Genomic DNA, 24039 nt, shown 5'->3' on the forward strand with positions numbered 1-24039 from the left:
GGTGTTCTTATGGTTGCAGTAGCCAAGGTCAAATTTTGCCTTCTTTTCCCCTTTTTTCTTTCCTCTGTGACTCCAAAAAAGCACATCTGTTAGGCCCATAGAGACATTTAGGATAAAAAATGAGGTGTCTATTTGACGATTATATAGGTGGATCTCAAATACATGAATCCTGCTTTCAGCACTAATTTTTGTTTTGGATTATGCCCTTGGTCCTCAAATAATATTTCCAAGGTGTAAATCCACACAGATTCCAATAACCTGCCATCTGCTTTTATAATTTTATATGCCTTCTAAGCATCTAAGCTATGGTTTATGGTATTTTTTATTTTGAATATACGTTGTATTGCAGTAAGACAAAGAGTGGAGGTGGGCCAGTACACCTCCTTCATCATCAATATCTTAGGGCTCGTCTTCAGTAATTTGGTGATTCATTGGGTGTTTCTTTAATGATAAAAGTGTAGCAGCTTTGTGTGTTGAGATTAGGCAAACGAACTGTTTCTTTTATGGAAATTTGCCAAATGAGGAGTGTTTGACAGGCACGTTGTCCACAAGCACTGTGGATGCATAGTGTGGTCCCGACACCAACAGTGCTACCCCCATACTCGAAACGGTCAGGTTGTTTTTGCTGGCCCATAGAATCATAGAATGGACTAATGGCTTCAGCTGCCCAATCTCCCGAGCAACATTTTTCAGGAATATGTTTATCGGGACACAATGGTGGGCATCGGAACCACTGACAAAACGCGTGCAGAGGAGGCAAATATTCCCCACATAGCCAGCACGTCGGGAGCGTTTCCAGCAGCGGGTCGGAAAAGCCACCTCGCCCCCACAGGTACGGAACGCAGAAGCACCGCTCTGGGCCGGGCCAGACCCGCCCCGCCCCGCCCCACGACTGGGCTCTGACCCACTCCGCTCCATCCCCGCGGAGGTGCGGGAGCGCGTGCAGCGCCGCGCACCTACGCTGCGTCCCGAGCGACAGAGGCCGGGGCGGGGTTTGGCCGCTGGTCCCACCCCCAGCGGCAGCCACAGCCGCAGCGTGTACCGGGAGCGGCGCCACAAGGAGCTCCTGTTGCGCCGCCGGGTGCCCTCGCTGCCCGGGTCCTCCCACCGCCGTATAAAGCCTGGGGCGGGCGGCAGCGCCCTTCGCTCCTGCCCGCTGCGGAGGAGGAGCGGCAGCGCGAGTGAGGGCTACCCAGGCACCGGGTCTTCCCCCCCGTTTTCCATTCCCCGCCTCCTTTCCCACCCCCTCGTCTCGGGGGGTGGCGGCGCCGGGAGCGGCGGCAGGCAGGCGGGTGCGGAGGGGGAAGATGGCGTGGAGCGGCGCCCGGTCGCCGCGCCTCCTCCTGCTGCTGCTGGCCCTGGCGCTGCTGGCGACGGCGGAGAGGCACCCCGGGCAGGGCTTCGGCCCCGCAGGTGAGGCGCGGTGCAGGGGTCGGGGTTGCGGTGGTGGAGTACCGCGGCGCGGTTCCCCGCGAACCGGCCGCTTGTGGGAGGTGTGTTCGGGCGCAGTGAGGTTGGTGGCGGCGAGGATGCGCTGCCTGGCGGTACCAGCGGTTTTGTGCCTCCCGCGTCGGTAACATCCGCCAGGAAGGGAAAACACTCCCGTCTCGGGTGCGGTGGCTTGGAGCCGACGGTTTCCCGGTTAGTTATTTTTAACCCCGATCGCTTCCTCCACCCCGCACTTAAAAATGCTGCGCGGGAGCGGGCCCGGCGATGCGGGAGGGGCTGCGGCGCCGGCGGGAGCAGGGGTTCCCGGCTGCTGTCGGGAGGAACCGCTTGGCTGAAGGTGATTTAACTGCTGAGGTGGTTGGTAGGTGCATAACGCTTCTTGGGGAAGAAAATAAATAAAACAATGGGAAGTGAATGTCCGTGACTTTTTCCTTCTTCCCCGTCCTGCTCTCCCCCCTCCCCCTTTTTTTCCCTTTCCTTGAGACCAGGTGTTGATGAATATATTTTTCCGAGGCAGGGAGAAGCATAGCGTCAGTCGGTTCTTCTCTGAACTGTAGCAAACGCTGTTAAAGTTTCCTACTTCATGCAAAAGTCAGCTGGAGGCTTCAGTGCGCTTTCTGTTCCGTAGAGGCTTGTTGGCTTGTTGTGTTTTGTAGTCACTTTAACTTCAAGGATTCAAAAGACAGAGGGAAATTTTATCTTCAGCATGTAAATAAAAGAATGTATACAGGAAATTCCCTCAGAGAGGTGTCCAAGAGCATATATGCCCGACTATATACCAGAACATATTTCTTGCTCTGGTGCTGTTTTAGAGTCTGTATTTCATACAAAGGTATTTCATCCCTCTAGATTATTACCACATGAAATTCAAAATAGTTTAATTTCTTGGCTTGTTTACTCAAGAGTGTAATCAAGTTATTTTTAATACGGAGATTAATTTTCTTCTGGTGTGCAAGAGGAACCTTCTCTCTTTTTTTTTTTTTTTTTTTTTTTTTGAGGAAAGCAAGTTCTCATTTTGGTAGAAAAAGTGCTGAGTTGGTTGATAACTAGTGTAAAAAAAAATAATTAAATAAATAAATAAAAAAAAGTGCTGATGGAGACCAGACTCCACTCAATGAATTTCTTATTTCCAGTTTTCTGAATGTTTTGCTGCTTTTCGTCATTCAGAAGATTTCTCTGAAGGTTGTGGTATGTGCTGCAGTTCGTGGTCTGTTAGGGGAGTGTGAGCGTTTCTGATCTACCACTGTCCCTTGGTGGTGCAGCCTAGGGGGACAGTTTTAGGTAAATAATTGAGCTTCTGTCATCAGGGCAGTGGTATTGCAAGTCAGCCTCCTTTGGAAATCAGTTACTGAGATCACAGTTAAGATTTCTTAAACGTATCTATTAAAATAATGCATCTTTTTCAACCTCATACTTGAGATGCAGGATCTCAAGCTCATACGACTAATAGCTAGCATGGTAAGGATTTTTCTTTAACCCTGCTGGTGTTCAAAGGTGTGAAAAGTATAGTGTGTAGTCCAGACAGCACTGTATGATTCAGCAGACCCAAAATAGACTGCTACATCTGTATAAATAATAAATATGCTACACAAATTATGATGCTAGGGAGCACTGGTACATTTATATATAGATGTTCACACAGGAAGATCTTAGATCTTCTTAATTTAAACATGAGAAGCCTGAATTGTAGAAGGCTCTGAGTTGAAACCACTCCTTGAGTAGTTTCGTGACCCCAGACACTGCCTGCTGTGTTACTTGTTTTTTTTTTCCAGTTTTAACCCTTAAATGTTTTCCCTGAGTCTGTGCTGTGTTACTTGAAGAAGGGCAGAACTTAGTTTGCTTCCAGTTCTAGAAATCTGGGTTTTAATTTCTAGTCTCTTGATACTTTGTGCAACTTGATGTAAAGCAGCAGGCAAAGGCATAATTTACATGTCAGGTTTTAAAGTGGTCTGTTAATGTTACTGCTTGCTTCAGAAATAAGTTGTAACAACAGTATCTGAAACCAACTGCCAAGCTGCATCTATATTTCTGAATAAGGCTTTGCTGCTTACGTAGAAAGGCTTGGAAAAGTTAGAGCAAGAGAATGAGCTGTTGAACAGCAGTGGTTACTTGAACAGTGAGCGGCCAGAGGGGCCCTGTGGCAAACTATTTGCCGAAATCCCTCCTGTGCTCCTTTTCTGCAGGTTTGTGTTTCAAGCAGTCACAGAGAAGAGCGTCACTGAGCTTCGAAACACTGACTCCTGTATGATGAAGACACAAAAGCTTCTGTGTTAAAAGAACAGTGTTAAAATCTTTCTGTTGCACTGTACTTGCTGCACGCATGTTGCTTATCATGTATGTAGTCCGGGACGTGCAAGAGAGCAAGCAGAAAAGACATTTGTCATTGTGCTAGAAGCAGACACTGCTCTTGGCAACAGATGCGAATGATGTTCCCACCTAAAATGTTTTATTAATCAGCTGTTGGCACGGGAAATGGCTTCACTGCTTTTGAGTCTGTTCCCCAGAGCGGCTGTGGGGACTGGGCCAGCTGGATCATGGCTGCACTGAGGCGTTGGGGCCACAGGTTGTAACGGTAGCAAATGGGCAGGTTTTGAGGTGGGCTCTGTGGTTCATTGCTGTCTCTGTGATTCCAAAATGTGAGAGTGGGGAGGATGAGTTGGGAAAGGGTTTGTCATGAAGGGCCAGACAGCATAGGTGGCTGTCCAGAGCTAGCGCGGCAGGCAGTGGGAACAGCAGGCTTTCCTCCACCCTGGTATCTCTCAGATGCTGGTCACAAGCGCTTTAGGAAGTAATTGCTGACCGGTCTAGCTGTGCAAGGACCTGGAGATACAGCACATACAGCCATTTCTGTTGACTTCTTTGGACTCAGCCAAAATGGTTGCTGTGAGTGACAGTGATTGATAGGCCTTTCCTTTTGAGGCACCTCTGTGCAGAGAAGGGAATTTGGTCATTCAACCATCTCAACATACTTATTAGAAGTACTAAAAGACTTGGCCTGCTTGGTGGAGGAGAGGCCATAAATACAACACTGTATGCCTGCTTCTGTTTCTCTGCCCAATTTTCATACTTCTTCTCTGATGCAACTTTTGTCCTATCTTGTCACTGCAGTATCTAAAGCTGCTACATAAACCTGTGTTGGGGAAAAACCTTCTCTAGAACACTTGGGAGTTTCGTGCCCATTATGTGAGGGCTGTACAAAGTAGCTGCCACCTGCTCTTGCAGGTGAAGAGTAAAGGCAGACTGATGTGCCCAGGACCCAACACAGCAGGAGATAGCATTTGGGCTGTGTTTTGGTGCATCATCAGCCTGACTCCCTGGGGGCTCTTTTGGAATGCATGTAGCATCAGGGTACATCCCTTCAGAGGGTATCACTTGTGTAGATACTTTTAGTGTCCACCTTTGAAATAAATGGTGAATAACAAACAAAACAGTGTGTGGTGGGCTATATGTGTGTTTGGAAATCTGTTAAAAGTAATCAAATGTGGCTTGGAGGTGCAAAACAGCACAGTTTTTCTTCCGTAATTTTTCCTTTGAAAATGCACATCTTTGAAGACAACTGGAGTTGGCGGTCTGAGTTCTTCATAGCATCTGATTTAGAGGCTGCACAATGCCAATCTCTGTTGCAAAATAATAATAATAATAAAAAAAAGGTTTTGTTTGTGGTGTTTGTTTTTGGTTTTTTTTTTTTTTTTTTTTGGCCAGGCTCTTCTTTCTTTCTTTCCTTAGGTGGACAGAATAATTAGGCTGTCGAGGTAGACCACAGTGGTGGATGTGACATTGCTTCTCTCTGAGATAATGCGGTGGGGTTGGATAAGATCACGGTGACTTTGACTCTACGATGTATTTCTAATTAAAAACCAGAAAAGGTAAACCAGTTGTGACCTTTATCATCAGCATTTGATGCTGTAAATTGCAGTGTAAAGGTACAGTGGAATGACCACCACGGTTGTCTGAGGCCCGGAGGTTTTGTGTGAAACACATTCCTGATCTAAACCAACAGATTAATTTCTCAAAGTTTTCTTAATGTTGATGCCATATTCTGGAAAGTTGTGATTTATGTGCAAGTTCTTGGCTTTTTCCCTCACTGTTGCTTACTTAAGCAGAGGTGACTTAGTCCTTTCATGGACAAGTGTTTTGTTTGTTGAATTAACACTATTACATTGTGTAATCAAAACCAGTATCTTTCCATTTGTGTAGAGCTGCTAGTCCAAAATACAAATTACTTGACACACTGCTCAAGTGAATTCCTTTGTCAAGAAGAATAAATATGGTCGTAATAAAGGCATTTTTGTTTTCATTTATGATGTCAGTTTTTCTTAGTTTTTGAGGAACCACTTGCAAGGTCAGAGAAGTTTGAAAGTGAAGAGTATTTTTGTTCCCTCTTAATTTATACATAGAGAGTATTTCTTTCCTGCACAAAACACAACTTGACTAAACAGATGAGTAGCAGGAATGTGTGTCTGTGTGTGTGGGAATGTTGTAGCTCTAGAGAATAAATGACAGTTAATCATCAAGGAGTACGTGCTTGCAAGCACTGCTGAATTTCACAAGTGGCTTTAGGTGGTTTAATGGAACTGCTGCTGGAGTATTTCGTCAAGGTGGATTCATTCCACTTTTTTTTTTTTTGTTTCTTTTTTTAAATTGGGAGCTAGAGTTTAATTTACGTTTTGTAGAGGGGAAAAACAAACAAATGAAAAAGAAATGAGAAATCCTCTAAGGAAACAAGAAATCTTTAATTTGATGATCAGCATAATCTGTCTTCATGTTCTCAGTGTGTGTGCATGCCTGTGTGCCTTTTTTAATATAGTATTTTAATGGTAATGGTACCAACTCAGCACTGAGACTGCAGAAGCTTAGGTGCCTACTAATTATTGAAATATTGAAGTTATTGGCAGATTATACAGTTGGCATATTTGATTATTTCATTCTGCTTCAGCTTGAACCAAAATTAAATATATTGTGGATTACTGTATAATTTCTTTTAAAATGCATTACTATTTTTGTAATGGAGTACTAATTACAGACCAATTTCCTTAATAGCTTAAGGTTAAACAGTACAACTCTTCCTTGGCTTAAAACATTCCATTGGAATGTATAGGTCAGTTCTGAAGAAACCCTCTTTATTTTAGTTGTTGACTCACCAGCTTTTATGATCTGCATGTTGAAGATATTCCAGGGTTTCTTCTTAGACAAGTGGCAAGTCTATCAATCCACTGTGGATTTCTTTATAGACACAGGGGGGGAAAAAAAAAAGGCAAGGGTGTGGGTATTTCTTTGTGATGATAGTACTGATTTTTGCAGTGTTACTGCAGGCATGTTTGTTAAAGCTGACATAGGCATATTTGTAATTAAGGCAAACCGTAAGAGGAAAAAGCGGAAAAATGTGAAACAAAAATAGGTTTGGCATTTAAATGCCATTCCTCTGACAGCTGCTCATGTAACCGTGGGTCTAAGTGTTAATGTACTGAATGAGTCCATTAGGGATTCTTGATGAAATCAGCTGTGCATAAAATAATCAGTATCTGATAGAATTGGATTTTTTTTTATTAGTTTTGTAGTTCACATGAAACTAATACAGCAATGTGTTGCCTTAGGCTATTCTGTAAGCGATTTACCAATTCTATTTTACATCACTGTAAAGCAGTTGTACACATTAGATCAGAACCAGGCCCATAAACTTAAGCAACTGAAGTTGCTGGGTCAAGTGTTTGATGTTAAAAGCATCTTTAAATATGCATCCATGTCATGGTGTCTCGTGTCACAAGTAGGACTGAAGTTCTTGGTGCTATTGCATGATTTGAAGGACTGAGTAGTTAAAGTCAGGGCGCTACACATATCTCAAGTGTGGAGTTTAAGTCACTTGTTCAGACAGAAGAGGGATCTTTGAAAAGGATGTTTTTTTCCTTTTCCAGGGTTGTGTGGTCTGTGTTTGTGTTTAGAGAATTTTACATGAGTAGTATCTGGACATAGGGCCAGATGTGAAGCTGCAGGGCAGCTTTTTCAAATGAACTGACTAATCGGGGTGGTAGCATCTGCTGACAGCAGGAACCATGGTGCAGGCATGGACAGTTACACATCTTCGGGATGGCTCCAGTTCCCAGTTCCAGCTTCACTTTCTCTCTTTCTCTTTTTTAAAACAAAGTCTAGTCTAAGTGTTATTAGACACTAGTGTTATTAGACGCTATTATTATTATCTAAGTGTTATTAGACACTAGACTAGTCTGTTATTGCAGTTGTTACCTGCTGAATTACAGATGGATTGATTAGCTGTCAGAAAATGGACTTTAACAATGCCTAGTGCTGTGTCTGACCACTTTGCATTAAACAGCTGGAGTTGCTAAACAGCAGCTTAAGAACAACATGCTTTTCTCTAGATATAAATTTGAGAGAGAGAGAGAGGGCAAGGCTGCGAAAAGGCAGAAGCTGACTAAACTTTCTCACTTAGACAGCTGATGTAATTGTGTCCTGCTCTCAGCTGCATGGCCCCCATCACAGTTTATAGCAGGGCCATCCAGTCTGTGCATTCAAGCAAGACCCAGCCTGTGCCATAACTCCATCCACTTCCACTCTCAAGAAGATTTTTGTGGTTTGATTGCTATCTGTATACTAATAAACAGCTGTAACCTGATCTGTTCCCGGCTTGTCAGGAAGTTAGGCAGCTCTTGTTGGAAGAGTTGCTTCATGCATGGCAATGTCATTTACAAACAGCTGACTTTAATTTTTTTCTTATTTGGGAACTAAGGAAAGTGTCTTGTCTTTGCTTTACTACAGAATAACTGATTCAGTAAACAGGGTCTGACTGCTGCTGCTTGTATCTGGTTTTGTTCAGCTATCAAAAGGAAGAAATTTTGCATTAGAATAGATGTGGGCCTGAGCACTGCTCAATGCTTCACCCAGGACTGACATGGGTGATTGATGAGTGCACATACCAGTCTTAATGAGCTCTTGTTGACTGTATATTCAGTAGTACTAAATGAAAAGAGTAAATTGAGAGCTGAGACAGAATCAGCTTTCAAATGTTTTCTGAAATCAGTTGTGTATTAATGTTGGCAGTAACATCTTTGAAAGCATGTGAATGTATATACAGAAATATAGTTACAGAGATACGGTATGTGGGAGGCTGTTTATTTTTTTAGAACTGGCTTTATTCAACAGTTGATCATTTCCATGTTAACATTTTAGATATTGTATCTGTGTGATATCAGAAATGATGTGATAAAAGGCAGAAAGCAGCAGCGCAATTGCCGTTTGAGTCAGTACGCATGGAAGAAGGTAATGCCTGTTTACGTCCCTGTGGGCTGTGAATTAAAGCATAAGAGATTTTTTGTGTGTGAGAAATCTTTGGTATTTTCCTAACAAACTTTAGATTCTGAAATGCACTGTTCACCTCTTCATAAATGGATTTAGATTGCAGAGGACGTTTGACAATAATGGGACTCTTGAGTGATAAGTCTCTTTGAAAGTCTCGGAAAACTTTAGTTTGGATTCAGTTAGTAGAAAAGGGTGGGAAGCTGGGGAAGAGGAGGGGATACTTAGCATCCTGTCCAGTGGCTGTGTGTTAGGAAGTACTAATATAGGGTAAATTTCTGTATTACGAGAAAATTCAGAGCATCTCTTGCTTAATATAATCATGCATTTCTGCTAACCCAGTTTCTTTGTTCCCCTAAAGCACATGGGAAGAGGGAGAACCCTGTGACAGGTCACAACTCCAGCTGGGGAAGTTGCAACAATACCAGTTACTCAAAAGTAACTGAAACTGCAACCATATAGCCAATTCTTTATCCACCCGAGTGGTCCATCTGTCAAATCCATGTTAAGACACACAGATGTCCTGCAGAACAGTGTCAAAAGCTTTACACAGATCCAGGTAGATGATGTCAGTTGCTCTTCCCTTATTCACCAGTGCTGTCATGCTGTCATAGGAAGCCATCAGATTTGTCAGGCATGATTTGACCTTTGTGAAGGCATTTGGTTGTCACAGTCACCTCCTTATTTTCCATGTGCTTTAGCATAGTTTCCAGGAGGATCTCCTCCATGTTCTTGCTGGGCACTGAGGTGAGACTGACTGGCCTGTAGTTCTCCGATTCTACCTTTTTTCCCTTTTGAAAATAGGGGTCATATTTCCCTGTTTCCAGTCAGTGAGAACTTCACTGGCCTGCCACAACTTCTCAAATATGATGGACAGTGGCTTAGCCAGTTCATCCTCCAGTTCCCTCAGGACCTGCAGATGCATCTCACCAGATCCCATGGACTTGTGAATCTTCAGGTTGCTTAGGTGGTTTCAAATCTGCTCTTGTCTTACAGCAGGCAGTTCTTCATGTCCTGGGTAACCAAGTCTCCCATGTTTTTCTGGAGCAGGCCCACCTTTCCCTTCATCTTACTTTTATCCCTGTTTTGCCTATAGAAGCTTTTCTTGTCACCCTTAACATCCCTGGCCAGATTTAATTCTGTCAGGGGCTTAGTTTTCCTGAAGTTCTTAATGGGACTTTGAAATCAGTTTGCCTTTCTGAGAAGCAGTTAGATGTGGCATGAGTGGAGGTGTGCAGCAAAGTGTGCAGAACAGAAGTTGACTGTATAATACAAAAATCAGATTAAAAAAACCTCAGATCTTCCAAATATGAAGTAGTACTCTTTATGCTCCAGTCATCTTTCCCCCTCCTGCAGTGTAATGCACATTTCTTTCCTGAGAAAAGAAGATGACCATGTTTGCTATTTCAGCGCATTGTCATGTTTCTAAAGAATCCTGGGGAGAAATAAACAACTGTTGGATAGTTCTGTGTTTTCCCTCTCTATGCCAAAAGTTTTATTTGACCACAGATTCTTCTGTTGGCTTACTACTTTCTTTGACCATATGCATGTCATAGAAACTGACAGTGGGTAGATATATATGTTTAAGGTTTGTCTTTTTCAGGTTATGTTCTTAAGATCATTTTTGTATTCTGCTGGATTGCGTTAACCAAGTATATGTATGTATAACTTACAGTCATGGTTACACTGCATATGATGGGTTTCTTCTGTTTCCAGCTGTTTGACATCTTTGCAGAGTGTGTGAATTTTCAAGTTTTATTTGATATAGAAGTTTAGGCTATAACTCCTATTTATAGGGGAAAGAAAAATCTACTTTTTGAGGAGTCTAGTATTGTCTTCTTGAGTGATAAGTGGAAGATCATGTTCTAAAAATTTGGATTTTTAAAGTGCTGTTTGATATTTAAACATTTTAGTTGATTTAACAGTTCTTTGGGTTTTGAGCATACACCCTGAGTCCATGTAAATAGGGAAGCTGCTGTTGCCACCGTCGGTGATCCTCTAGCTATCTGCAGAGTTTCAGCATAGCTTGCAAGCATATGGAAAAATTGTTTTTAGTAAGTCATCAAAACTTGCATGGATAGAGAATTGGCTATCAGGACTGTATTGACTCCATATAGTGTTGTGTAGCCCAATGGTCTGTGTCAGTTTTTTTAATGTTTTCTTTACTATTGGTGGCTTATATCTTACGCTGTATTCTCTTTAAAAGCTCTTCACAGTTTTTCAATTAATTGGGAACTCGGACTGTTATGTTATTCAGTTTTATGGAGGAAGCAGCAATTGCTTCTATAAATACATTTTCCAACAAGCTTTATATCAGACATTTTTTTTGGATCTTGGTAAGCTTCATCTTGTTCAGAAGATACTGTAGAGTATCCTACATTTTCCAGGATATCTTCCAGAAATACAACTCATCTGTTAGAGAAATTACAGGAGGTTAGTTGTATAGCAACACTGTATTCTTAAATAGTTTTTAAAGTTTTATTCTTTCAAAATTTATCAGTTTTATCATGAGGATATGAGAAACTAGATATTGCATGCCTGTTACTTGTCAGTGCCTTCTCATACTGTAAGCTGACCCACACACAGCTCAAACTGCACTAACTCAGTATGCTTATCAGGGCAGTAATATTAAAATGGCATGTTCTCCAAACAGGGCTGGTGACATGCCAGAAAGCACCCACCAGGAGCTTCTGGTGTGCAAGCAGCTAGGCTGAGGGCAGAGCTGAGGGCTGTGATTTCTCCTCTAGGCACAAGAATATTCTCCTTTCAGGTGAATACAGTGGATGGGGAAGTCAGGGAAACTCCTAATTACATTTTGTTTCTGATGAGATTACTGTAAAAGTCTCTCAATGTGAGTTTTCTTGATGGAGCATGTGCTTTAGATGAGCTGCGTAAGGAAGGAAAATAGAACTTGTTGAGGGCAATTCCTCTAGTTCATTTTCTGGTTACTGGCTCGGTACAAAGTTGGAAGGGAAGGTGTCATGGCCAAGTCAGGACTCTTAAGTTTGAGATAATTATACATGGGTAGGTTGCCTGCCTTGAAAGTAAACAGCCATATGAGAACTTTAATTTGCACTCTGACATCTACTCTCGGTTCCGCTTACTCTTGAACAGTCCTCATTACTTTGCTGTTGAAGCATAACGGGAGGAATCCAGGCTGAAAACACTTTCAGTTGTATTGTGTGTTAGTGTGCCTTTCCAGTGATGGAGAAGGATGCTCCTGTGTGGTGTAAAGACAAGCTAAATCCAGTCTATGGGTTGGGTTGGTCGTTTTTTTGTTTGTTTTTTTTTTTTTTTTCCCTTTTTGGGGGTGTGTGTGTAACCTGTTGGTCTGCCACATCTCTGGAGGTGTGAAAGACATAATAACAGGCACAATTGCATTGCTTAATTAATGGGCTTGAATACATTCATGTGCCTCTTCCAGGTATCAATCTCTTCCATCTTCTCTTCCAGGTATGCGCCCAGACTATGCTTTAAGGTCATGCAGATCACTGCCAAAGTTACTGCCTGACCTTCCTTTGACAGTGTGCATGTATGGGTTTGTGGTTTGTTTCTTTTTTTTAAAGCCACAAAGATATTCCCAGTATACTTCCACTTCCTAGGTTTTTCCACGCTCTCTAGCAGTTTATTTATTTGCTTGCTGGAAACCTTTGGTGAATTGTTTTGCAGTTGTGTACCTCTTTGCTCATTTCAAGGAGAGTTTGATGCACAGTTGTTACTCCATTGAGCAGTTCTGACAGTGATGTAATCTGCAAAGAGGAAAGTAGATTGCTTTATATAGATACTAGAACTTTAAACTGTATTTGTTTACCATTATAAACCACTAGTTTTAAAGGTAGAAATAAATTTTAATGGCATAATGTAGTACCATGCATAGATGTCCTATGATCTTACAGCTTACTCCTACTCCAGAGAAGTCCGTGGTGCTTGAATCCAAGGACTAAATGTCAGCTCCCATGCAGCTGTGAGCAACATCCTCAGTTCTGGCTGCTCTGAATCTACTGTACTAGTGCCCACAACCCCTGTTAGAAATTATATAATAATCTCTGTCAGTGTTCATTCAAGATAAATAAGAACCATGTGGGTGTGTGAGGAATGACTGCAGTTCTTTGCTTACTTCTTTGCCAAAATACAAGGAGAGGGGTTACTGCTACTTAAAGCAATCTTGCCATGTCAATTCCTGGCTGAGGCCTTGCCAGGCAATTCACTGACGACAAAGGCATTGGTTTATAGTTCTTATATGTGGAAATAAATATTTATGATTCGGTCAGATCCCTCATGGTAGCAGCACAAAAGACTGAATAAGAGTGAGATGTTCTGATAACCCTTCACTGGATTTCCTAGTAAGTTGCATATGCTCTCTATGTAGTGTTGTCTTTCACAACTTGAGTGCTAAAGGGTTTCCTAATTTGCATGTAAAAATGAATTCTTTTGTCACTGGATATACTTTTCTTGGCCAAATGCATGCTCTTTCAGGCTTGTTTTCAAAACGGAACAGCTGTTTTGTGGCTGTAACTATCGGAAAGCTGTCTGGAATAATTGCACTCTAGTAACTTCAGCATACTCACACCTGGCATGAAGCTCTTCAGAGATGTTTTTCATGCCTTCCTGTTGAACTTCAGTATAAGGTTTGCATTTCCTTTTTACACAAACTGACTTTACGTGTGGAAATAAATGCCAAGCTTGGTAATCCCCCCTAGTGCCTGCCAAGATGCCTCTGGCGGGCTGCGTGCTTGAAGAGCCTAGTCCTGCCAGGCAGTCTGTACCCTCTGTGGCATCCCAGTGCCTTGCAAGTGTGGAGGGCTGTGACCGCCTGCTGTGTTGTTTGTTTCATGTTAAGTTTGCATTTTGAGGATGCTGTTACTGTTTGTTGAAAAATATTACTAAAAGTGTGCATTTGTCCTCTCGTGAGGGGATAGGCAGACTTAAAGATAGCTCAAGTCTACATGTAACACCATGCAGCACAGCTCCTTAGGGTAGACACCTACATGGAGGTTGGGGCAGGGATTTTTGCCAAAGAGGGTGGTGAAACAGGAACAGTTTCTAGCTGCAGCTAGAATTCCTTGTGGGGTTTTTGCAAACAGTTTTGTGGCTCGCTCCCTTGGGGGTACTGGGCCACAGTGATAACTTGGGGTCTGAGTAATTGCAGACAGCTTTCTGCTGCTAGGCCTAGATCTTCATTGCACAGCTGGAGCCCTGAAGCTGGCACAGTGATGCTGCTGGGGGCTCTGGACCTGTCACTCAGCCAGTTAGAGCAACATATGCATGCAACTCATCCTGTGGTAAGGGCTCTTGTGCTGCACTGAACATCTGCACCAGCGAGGCTCTTTGTGTGATCGAACCTGCTTCGCGCAGCAGGGACACTGTGGGTGGCTGCAGCGAAAATAGATGTAGCTGAGCACATCCTGAAATGGAAATGGCACTTGGATGAACTTATTCCCCTGGGATCTGTGTTGTACTTGCACGTTGACACCCCTGTGAGTTCGTGAAAGTCACTTCGGATTTATGTTACGAGACACAACTGGGACAAGTGTTCTAAGAGGTTGTTGTACCTAAATGTAGAAAACAAAGCACAGATATTTCAAAGTACATAAAATTAAAAGGTTAAAAAGAAATAAGCAGAAGTATTTGGTGGGCAGAAGCATTCTCCTCCCTCACTTAGCCCAGAAGAAACACTTATCTCCCATGCTATGCTTGATGGAACTCTGCCAGTAAAACTGGTGCAAGTTGTCACTTGCATCTAAATAAAGTCACCGGAGCCTACAGGAATTACATTAATATTTTTGTAATGTCTTACTAGCTAGAAGACTACAATGCTCTTTCCTCATTTAGTTAATAATGCCCTCTGTAATGTTCCAAGGTAACCATAGTTTAATACACTTTGCATTGTCTGTCCATACTCACTACAGACAAAGTAAAAAGTATGTTTTTTGTGCTCTTTGGTCAGACACAGATTAATAAAAGCAAACAAACGAAAAAACCCAACCAAAACCCCAAAAAACCCAACCACAAAATCAAACTGAACAACCAACCCCACTACCTCCCCGAAAAACCTCAACAAAGACTTAGTAGTCTACAAAGGAAATCTAATTCTACATGCATTCTAAATGCTATAATTGTAGTTCTGCTGCACTTAAATAATTTTTAAGTGTCACATGCACCTAAAATTCTGTGGTGCAGCAGAGACATGGAAATAGAATCATTGAATGGTTAGGGTAGGAAAGGACTTTTAAGATCACCTAGTTCCAACCTGCCTGCCATGGGCAGGGACACCACACATGCTAGACCATGTCACCCAAGCCTCTGTCCAACCTGGCCTAGAACACTGCTAGGGATGGAGCATTGACTACTTCCTTGGGCAGCCTGTTCCAGTGCCTCACCACTCTCACAGTAGAGAACTTCTTCCTTATATCTAATCTAAACTTCACCTGTTTAAGTTTAAACTCATTACCACTTGCCCTATCACTACAATCCCTGATGAAGAGTCCCTCTCGTCATCCAGTCAGAGGCTGCTATGAGGTCTCCATGCAGCCTTCTCTTCTCCAGGCTGAACAGCCCCAACTTTTTCAACCTGTCTTCATACAGCAGATGCTCCAGTCCCCTTGATCATCTTCATGGCCCTCCTCTGGACTGGCTCCAACAGTTCCATGTCCTTCTTATGTTGAGGACACCAGAACTGCACACAATACTCCAAGTGAGGTCTCACGAGAGCAGAGTAGAGGGGCAGGATCACCTCCTTCGACCTGCTGGTCACGCTCCTCTTGATGTAGCCCAGCCTCTTCATCTGTAATTTTAAAAAATAGACAATTGGCAAGTGTGTTCAAAGGAAACATTTCCAATGTGAATCATACATTTATAAAAATAGCTTCTTGTTTTGTGACTGTCTGCAGACGTAACTGAGGCAGCCTACTTAGATTGCTTCATTGGCTGTGAGTGTAATACAGGTTCTTCTGCAGTTTCATGTCAATATAAAGGATGTTATTAGTCTGCTCATCCTTGTCCATTTATATAGCTCAGGATGCAAATACTTATGATTTGGCACATCATTATCTTTCATCTTATTCCACGAAACTCAAGTAACATACCAGGATTCATAGTGAATCCTGAAATACTTGTGTAGGTGGAATTTGGATGCCATGAAAAGAGAATGACAATATCCTGTAAAGAACTGTAGATTATTTTTTGCTTACCAAACTGTAATTGCACATTGATTTAATACTTTTTTTGACTTAATGGCTATAGGAGGAATCTGATGCAGCCCATGTTTTGTCATTTGCATTATGTTGTAAAGTACAGTTTTGAAATCCTTGCTGTTAGCATTCCTCAGGAAGGTGTAGGTGTGAAATATCTACTCCAAACCAAATTCCATGGTTATAGTCAGTGCTTGACTGGTTGGTCATTCAGATCAAGGACTTTTCAGTCTCTCATCATGCAGACTTTCAATAATGGATTCACTTGGCTTGGTGATACAGTCTGATATGATCAGATCTTTCCTGCTCCCTGTAATTTGAAAATGCAGTGCTTGGCAAAAAATTAATAACTTAACCTGTTCCATAGAGAAGAATCCCGTCCTCTGCCTTCACTTCTGTTTTAGTCAGTCTAAGATATGATGTTCTTTATTCATTCTGTGGTGACTCCTGTAGAATTACTTTAAACTACATGACCTTTCGAATAAATGATTTTGAAGGTACTGAACCATTATTGCTGTGTTTAAGTCTGTCCGTTAGTCAGTGTGTCTGTGGACACATTGCACCGGAATCTTCTGTGGAGGTCCTCCTACCCTCCTGAGATGTACTCAAGGGATTTCTTAAGTCTGTCCGTTAGTCAGTGTGTCTGTGAACGTATTGCACTGGAATCCTCTGTGGAGGTCCTCCTACCCTCCTGAGATGTACTCAAGGGATTTCCTTCTGATTCTTGCCTGCAAAAGACTACTGCCACTTAAGTGAGAAAAAGATGGAGCAATTAATCTTCTAAAACTGTCTTACCAGAATTCTTAGCCTGCTACATCTGTGGTGGTGGACAAGGCTGAAGGGTTAATGAAATGTTTTTCATGGCAACCACTTTTAGCATGCGTTAACTGTGCTGATGAAGATAAACCCAGAGGATGTTTTTTGGGAAAGTGAGGCAACAACAGGCACTGTATCTGGAATGTTCATTAGAGGCGATAAATTTTACTTTCTTGTAAGGACTGATCTCATGGGCTCTGTTTAGAGGGCAGCTGTTGCTTGAACTCAGACTAAATTGGGGAACTGCAGTGTGCTCTGGGATCCAGGCTGGTCTGATTAAATACCTGATGTTGGATAGTGGTACTGTCTTTCTTACAGCTTTGAATTACGTGCTTTGATTATGCAGTATATTACACAGGGTGCTGAATGTTGTTCAGTAGTTTAATGGGGAAGCTGGTTAGTGGGAATGCATGGCATCATTTGAACTATGTCAAAAGCCCTGGGATATGAAAAGGAAATTGGTTGCAGTCATTTGCCTGCGTGCAGTAAGAGGGCACTGCTGTAATTTACAGAGGCTCTGAATAAAAAAAAAAAACAAAACCCTTGCTCTTTTCTGTTGCCCAAGGACTTAAAAGCATTAAATGCTGCCTGTTGAGGGACTGGTTTCCATAGTTGTTGTTTTTTGGTTTTGGGTTTTTTTTCCCCCCTGTTTTTATGAAGAATATGAACACTTTCTTTCAGGGGAATTACCAAGGCTGGGTAATTTCTCTGGTATCATTCAGTCCTGTGATAAGAGATCACAGGATTAGCTCAGACTGAAAAGTAACAAGTTATTTTTGTTTTGAAGATTCCTTCCTGTCCAGTAGTCATACTAGCTTCATTTTCATGTCTTGAGTTAGTTGTTTACAAGAGTAGATAGCTTTCTTTGCTTCCTCTTCCTGGGGATAATTTTAGATACAGCACCCTTGTCAATAGTAGTACTTGTTTGATAATGTCTCAAGCCTATAATATGACCATGTATTTGCCTCCTGACTTGGAATGAGATGCAAGTCCCCTGATCCAGTGCTGTCCAGTGCATTTTTTTGTTATAAACTGTGGCCTGAGAACATACTAATACACGTTCCGTGTTTTTCTCCCTTAGATAAACTACTAGTTTTTACTGTAGCAACTAAAGAACCTGATGGCTTTCACCGTTTCATGCAAACTGCAAAGCACTTCAACTACACAGTAAAGGTATTGTATGTTTTCATACCAGATATTCATACTACACAGCCTTTAAGACACTAACAGTGCAATAGCAACTGAAATTGCATTAGCTTCCTTGCATGCTGCAGCAAAATAAAACAACTACACAGCTCAGGGGCAGGTAGAGCACTTGCATGTGGCCATGCTGCTCTCCCTGTTGCTTACCTGTTGGTTCCCATCTGAACAGCCATGAGAGAGTGCTTCTTTCACTGCCTGAGGAACTATTTTAAAGATCAGTAGCTATTGTGATCAGTGTCCTCAGTGACTAAAAGATTCTGTCATGATTTGTCATACAGCCTTGCTCTTCAGTGTGTCTGATTTTGTTTGAATTAATACTTCTGGAAGCAGTACTGTGCTCAAAGGGCTTTGATTGTCTCCTTCCTCCTTAAACAAAGCCAGATCTCTGCTGTGGGGAAGGAGGACCACAACTGAAGGTTTCTCTGTATTTTCCAGGAACCTGTAATTCTCTGAGAGGACAAAATGTTTCTATCATTCTTGCTCCATATCTCCACGTCACATTCTGAGATTGGCCTCTGCATAACCTTGGGAAAATGGGAGGCACTAAACCTCTTCTAAACTTTCCCCACAAATTGCTCTGCAAGAGAAAATCCAGGAATTGCTGGTGTTACGAATTTTTTCTGCTTACTTATGACAGTGTCTCCACCATAAATAGGAAATTATTTGACTCTTTGAAGTTTGACTTGAACCACTGAACTTGGGAGACTGAGAGAACTTTTCCTGATATGATAAGGCTGTACTAAGGCACCCAGGAAGCCTGAGCTCTGGGCATATCTATTTACTTTGCAGATTTGTCCAAAGCTTCATGCAGTGCAGTTCTTCCAGGTTTTGAGTTCCAAAAACATTATGTTCAAAACCCACAAAAAGTTTAAGTGTTTTTGTTATTTTTTGAGCTGTAATTTGCCATAGTGCTTGGCTGGGGAGGAGTTTTGTTTAGCTGATTTTGGCAACCACCAGATAGGGGAACCTATCCTTTCCGTACAGAAAGTGTTCTGGAGGGATCTGAGAAAGATTGGAGCTTGTGATTTGAGTTAGTAATACCCTGATCCACCAAGCTCTCTTAAGCTTCCTGTTCCCAAAGTGATTGCATTGACTTTTAAAGGTCTCACTCACTGTTTTTAATACAACTTTTGAAACAATTATTAGTGTTTGTTGTGGGCTGGTTTTTTTTTTTTCCCCCGTCTGAAGGAGACTAATTTGAATAAACGGTGGTAGCAGGCAATTGCTCAATTCGTGCTTGCTTAAGAAATGTCTCATGTTTTTGCAGTGATGTCATTGTGCTGAATGCTGCTTCAGACATGGAAAACTTATGATGCTGGAAGTGCTGGCTTGTTATGCTTTAATATGTTGCTTCTGCTTTAACATCTGTTTTCAATAAGATCCTGCTTATTTTTGGATACTAGCAAAAAAGCTTTTTTTTTCCTTCTTCCAGGTACTTGGAAAAGGTGAAGAGTGGAAAGGTGGGGAGCTGCCTAATTCTATTGGTGGAGGGCAGAAAGTTCGGTTACTGAAAGAAGGCATAGAAAGCTATGCTGATCAGGAGGACTTGGTTGTAATGTTTGTTGAATGGTGAGCAAGCCTGGCTTTTTGTCTTTACATTTTAGTCTGAGCAGGCATGCAAAAGTCGATGCCTGACATGCTGAAAGTTGCATGCTGCTTTTCCCCCTTACTGTTTGCTTGAGAGAGTTTGCTTCCGTTTTTCTCCTTTTATAAAAATAGGCTGCTCAAAGAGCAATCATTACTTTTTAAACAGATTTACAGATGTAAGAGTTGTTCACAGGTCTGCTGTCTTGAGGGGCTGAAAGACTAGTTTTTGGGAGCTGACAGGCTTTTAGGCAAGCCTTTGTCCTCTCTGCTGCAGTGAGAGCTAGACGTGGCTGCAGGCTAGGAGTGTGGAATGGAGGAGGGGAGCAAAAGCAGCTCCAGAAATAAAGTGGCTAGTAGGGACCAAAGCATGATCTTGTTCCATGAAGTAACAGTGATATGGAGGAAGCTTGAAAATGGGCCTCTGAGGAAAGCATTTAACAGGAAAGCTTCTTTTACATGTTAGAGGACTGAAACAAGAGGTATGGTGCCAGATATATACCCCACTGCCTGCATGATGGAAAGATGAGGAGACAGTGCTGCTGCAGGTGCCAGATTATAGCTCATAGAACAGCTATGCTTAAACATCCTCACTGGAGACTAGATAGGTTTCTCCCTGTCACAGAGAACAGGGAGCTCAAACGTGTTCAAATCCTACTTTTTCCATTGCTTTCCTCTGCTTCCCCTTTCCCTCCACCTCCTAATTGGTAAGTGGAAAAATTATCTTTCTAAAAGTAAATATTGCATGTTTGTTCACAGTGTGGTCTAACTGGTCATGCACTTTTTAAATTAATTTGGGAGATAATTTTGTTCTTTATTAAATGCTCAGATGAATCAGGTATTTGCTACTTACATTGAATGTCTTTGGTTTTTAATTTATTATCCTGATTCATCACTGTTTTCTTCCTATATGGTGAAATGTGCAAGTTTTTTAATCAAATTTGAGTACAGCTCAAATTCTTCTCCAACATAGTTTATTCTCTTGAGAGGCAGGCTGTCTGCTGGCATGGATGAGAGAATACAGAGGACCGTGTGTGTTGAAGTGCAGATGCCATAATCTATTTTGTCATGAAGAATCACAGGATTTAAGGCCACCCAAGTTCTTGAGGTCTATAATCCCAAGTACATATTGATTTAAAGTTGGTGGAATTGATTCCAGATAGAAAAAAAATAGTTTGCTGATTCTAGCCTTATATTTTTATTCTCATGAGCTCTTTAATTTCTAAGAATCCTAGTTTGCAATTTTTAAATGTTGATCAATGTGTTTGTAACTTTGGAAAAGACAAATACAGTGAACTTCCTTTATTTTTCACGTGTTTTTTGTTACATTCATGGTGAAGCATTTGGAATATTAATCTTGGGGGCAGGGAGAGGAAATGTCTGGTTTACTTACTGTAACTAGGCAAGTAAATCCTAGTGAGCTGTTTCCTTAAACTTGGGTTCTTGCCTTTTTTTTTTTTTTTTTTTTTTTTGAGCAATTTTTTCATGGCTCACAATTCTGGACAAATTTTGTACAACTTCTGTGGATAGCTTGTGTCTAGGTGCAGATAGCAAAATGCTTTGCCTGCAGATGGAATGCTATTTAAATTAGGCTTGTTTTTGCAAGAGCTAACTACTGGTTTACTTTGGACCATTTCAGGTTGAACTGGCTAATGGCCAGTGTAGACTGGATAAAATGGTTGATGCTTTGACTGTTCATCCAGAACTCTCACAGCCGTCTGTTTGTGTTCTGGAAGATTTTTGAAGCCTTTGTTTTGTTTTGACCTTTTTTTTTTTGATTCCTTCCTCTCCCCTTAAATATCTTTCAGAAAGTAAGGGATAATTACATTTTATACATATCTCAAAGTGGTTAAGATGTCATGCCAGTGGGGATACAGTATAGATGACAGAATGGCTGTGTGGCTGAATAGTCCAGTTAAATAAGATGAGATATAGGACCTGAATTTCTGGTTACTAGTAATCCCTCTCACTTGTATTTTGAGCTCTTAACCTGCAGCCCCAGTAGTAACAAGTTCTTGTTACAAAAGTTGTGGGTGAAAAAACTGCGTTTACAATTCCAGAGGACCTAAGCCATCTTTGACATTTCCTTGTGTTGTTGGGTGTGTAGCTGGGATGCTTTGCTGCTGCAAGAGGAGGAGGGATGGGTGGATTCTAGCCCCAAACATCTGCCATCTGGGAGCTTCAGGAAATGGTACTGGAGTTGTGGAAACTTTGTTTTCTTTTTTCTCCTCCCCCCCTCCCCCCCCCCATCTTTCTTCTTCTTGCTTTCAACTTAATCAGAAGGATTTATGAAGACTAAATAAAAGATTGTCTGAGCTTTTCCAGCTTGCCAAGGCAGTTTGCATTTTCATGGAAAAATCCACATTTTTTCTTCCCTGTCAAATTTTGAAGCCCTGTGTAAAGTAAGTCATGTTGAAGAGAACTGATCTATAGCAAGTTCATCATCTTGTGTGTCTTACCTGGTATACTCTTTTTCCCTTTGAGTGTAGCTAAAATATTTACAGTTTAAGATGGTGTGAAGTAAATTACCTGGATTAGTCAGGCATTGGAACAGGCTGCCCAGGAAAGTGATGGAATCACTGTCCTTGGAAGTGTTCAAAACCCGTGTTTTGAACAAGGCCCTTAATGACACGGTTTAGTGGTCGCCTTGGCAGTCCTGAGGTAACAGTTGGACTTGTGATATCAGAGGTCTTTTCCAACCTAGCTGATTCTGTGATTCTTTGTGGATCACTCATAGTAACAGTATAAACTGTCAAGGATAGTCCCAGAACCCGTTTTGTGGTGGGTTTAATGGTGTAGACCTGCATCCGTGCAGGATTCTTACTCCTGCATAATATCCATTAGTGTGTAAAGTTTACAATAATTGGTAATGCAGTTTAATAGCTCTGTACTGTGTTTCCATTATAGACTGTGCTGTATTAAGTAGTGTGTCCCTTTTACAAGCAGATCCTGTGGCTAGCCCAGGACTTTGCTCAACTTTGGCTTTCTTTTACAGAATGACAGTCCTTGGAAGCAATATTACAGCTGTAAGTCATTGCAGCAGCAGCACTAACCTGATCAAAGAGGAAAAGCACAGCCTGCCATAAGCTATTAAGTTAAAGCCTCAGACAGATTTCTGGTTTTGTCTATTTTTGACTTGTCTCCTGTTTCTTGCTTGTTCTTCAGGCTCATTCTGGCTTTGAATCAGGTTAGACCAATTGAATGGAAAAAGGGAGGGAAGTGTATTCCTGTATATTTGGGCAGAAACAGGCAGTTTTTGCAAAACTGGGGAAGCTTCAAAATGTACAATATTTTTTTCATACATTCTTCTGCCAAAGTTACAGAAAAACATAACAGTGAGTTTTCAGAAACCCACTTACTTTATATAGACTACATAACACACTTCCTCTCCAGGATTCATTCTTTTCTCTGCAGTGGCAATGCTCTCTTTTGCATTTGTAAGTCAGGTGTTGTTGAGTTCTCTTAGGCCAATTGCATGAAATATCCTTTGAAGAAAAGGCATTTTAAATAATTTCAAAACTGTAATAAAGAAGTACCAGAAGTCAGTAATAGTTGGTCTGTTGGCACTATTGCGGGCTAATAAATCGCAGCGCAGAAAGTTCTGTGTACTGCAGGTGAAGGTATTGCTGTCTTCCTTAGCCCAGCTGAAAGACTTTGCAAGGACAAAATCTTGGTCAAGGTTAGATCTTTTGATTATTGGTTGCTGTACCATTCCTTTGCCCTCTGTCAGGGCTTATGATTTTAAGTTCATAAAGGTAGATGTGTGGAGTAAGATGAATATACCTGCATTCAGATGAGGAAGCTGTGGGGCTGAGATGCTGCCATTCTGCTTCCTCAGCCAGAGTCTAATCTGGGACATGATTCCAACATTACTTGTCATGGTTTTATGTTGTGTAAAATGAACCTTGAAGTGGTTTTCACATTAATGCCGTTATATGTAGATCTTAAGCACAAAGAAAGAACTTTTTATACTCTGAATAATTTAATAATTTATGCATACTTTGAGGTTTTGTGTTATCTCTCCAGTCTTCCATCCCTCAAGACCCATTGATTTAGATGTTTCAACAAGAAGAAACCACAAGGCTTGTGATACTGCGTTCTTAAATGACCTTAGCCAAACCCATGCATGTTTGTTTCTGTTTTGGGGTGATGTTGACCTTTGGTTATGGGTAACTTCTTTTTTTATAGATGAGCCCTCCAACTTTAGGTCTTTGTCCTCAATTGGAGGTGGGAGTCAAATCTGACAAACACATAAAAGCAGGTGGAGTTTTTTATAAATAGTTGTAAAGTTTAAAGCCTCCTGAAGACTTCAGCACATTAGAGAGATTGAAGGAGAAAGCTGTATATTGACAGGATATAACTCAGTTTAAGTTTATGGGCAACTAGACTTCATTAAGAAATACCTAGGTACATTCTTGATAAGACTTTTCAGAAGAAAGTACTGTTGTGTTTTGGAACAAGTTCATCTAGAGTCTCTGAGTGACAGATA

The 24039-nt window shown here is 41.6% G+C and overlaps 1 protein-coding gene across 1 annotated transcript in view; it reads left to right on the forward strand.

Moving 5' to 3' along the window:
• Positions 1-1292: 1292 nt before the first annotated feature.
• PLOD2 (procollagen-lysine,2-oxoglutarate 5-dioxygenase 2) overlaps positions 1293-24039 on the forward strand; it is a gene marked incomplete at its 3' end in the record, with an annotated part of 58358 nt that continues 35611 nt past the window's right edge. The window contains 3 exon segments of the mRNA XM_080623816.1: positions 1293-1413; positions 17845-17936; positions 19399-19535. Coding sequence (XP_080479942.1) covers positions 1308-1413; positions 17845-17936; positions 19399-19535 — 335 coding nt within the window. The 5' untranslated portion in view covers positions 1293-1307.

The sequence above is a fragment of the Psittacula echo genome, assembly GCF_963264785.1.
Source record: "Psittacula echo genome assembly, chromosome: 7".
Lineage (NCBI taxonomy): Eukaryota > Metazoa > Chordata > Aves > Psittaciformes > Psittacidae > Psittacula > Psittacula echo.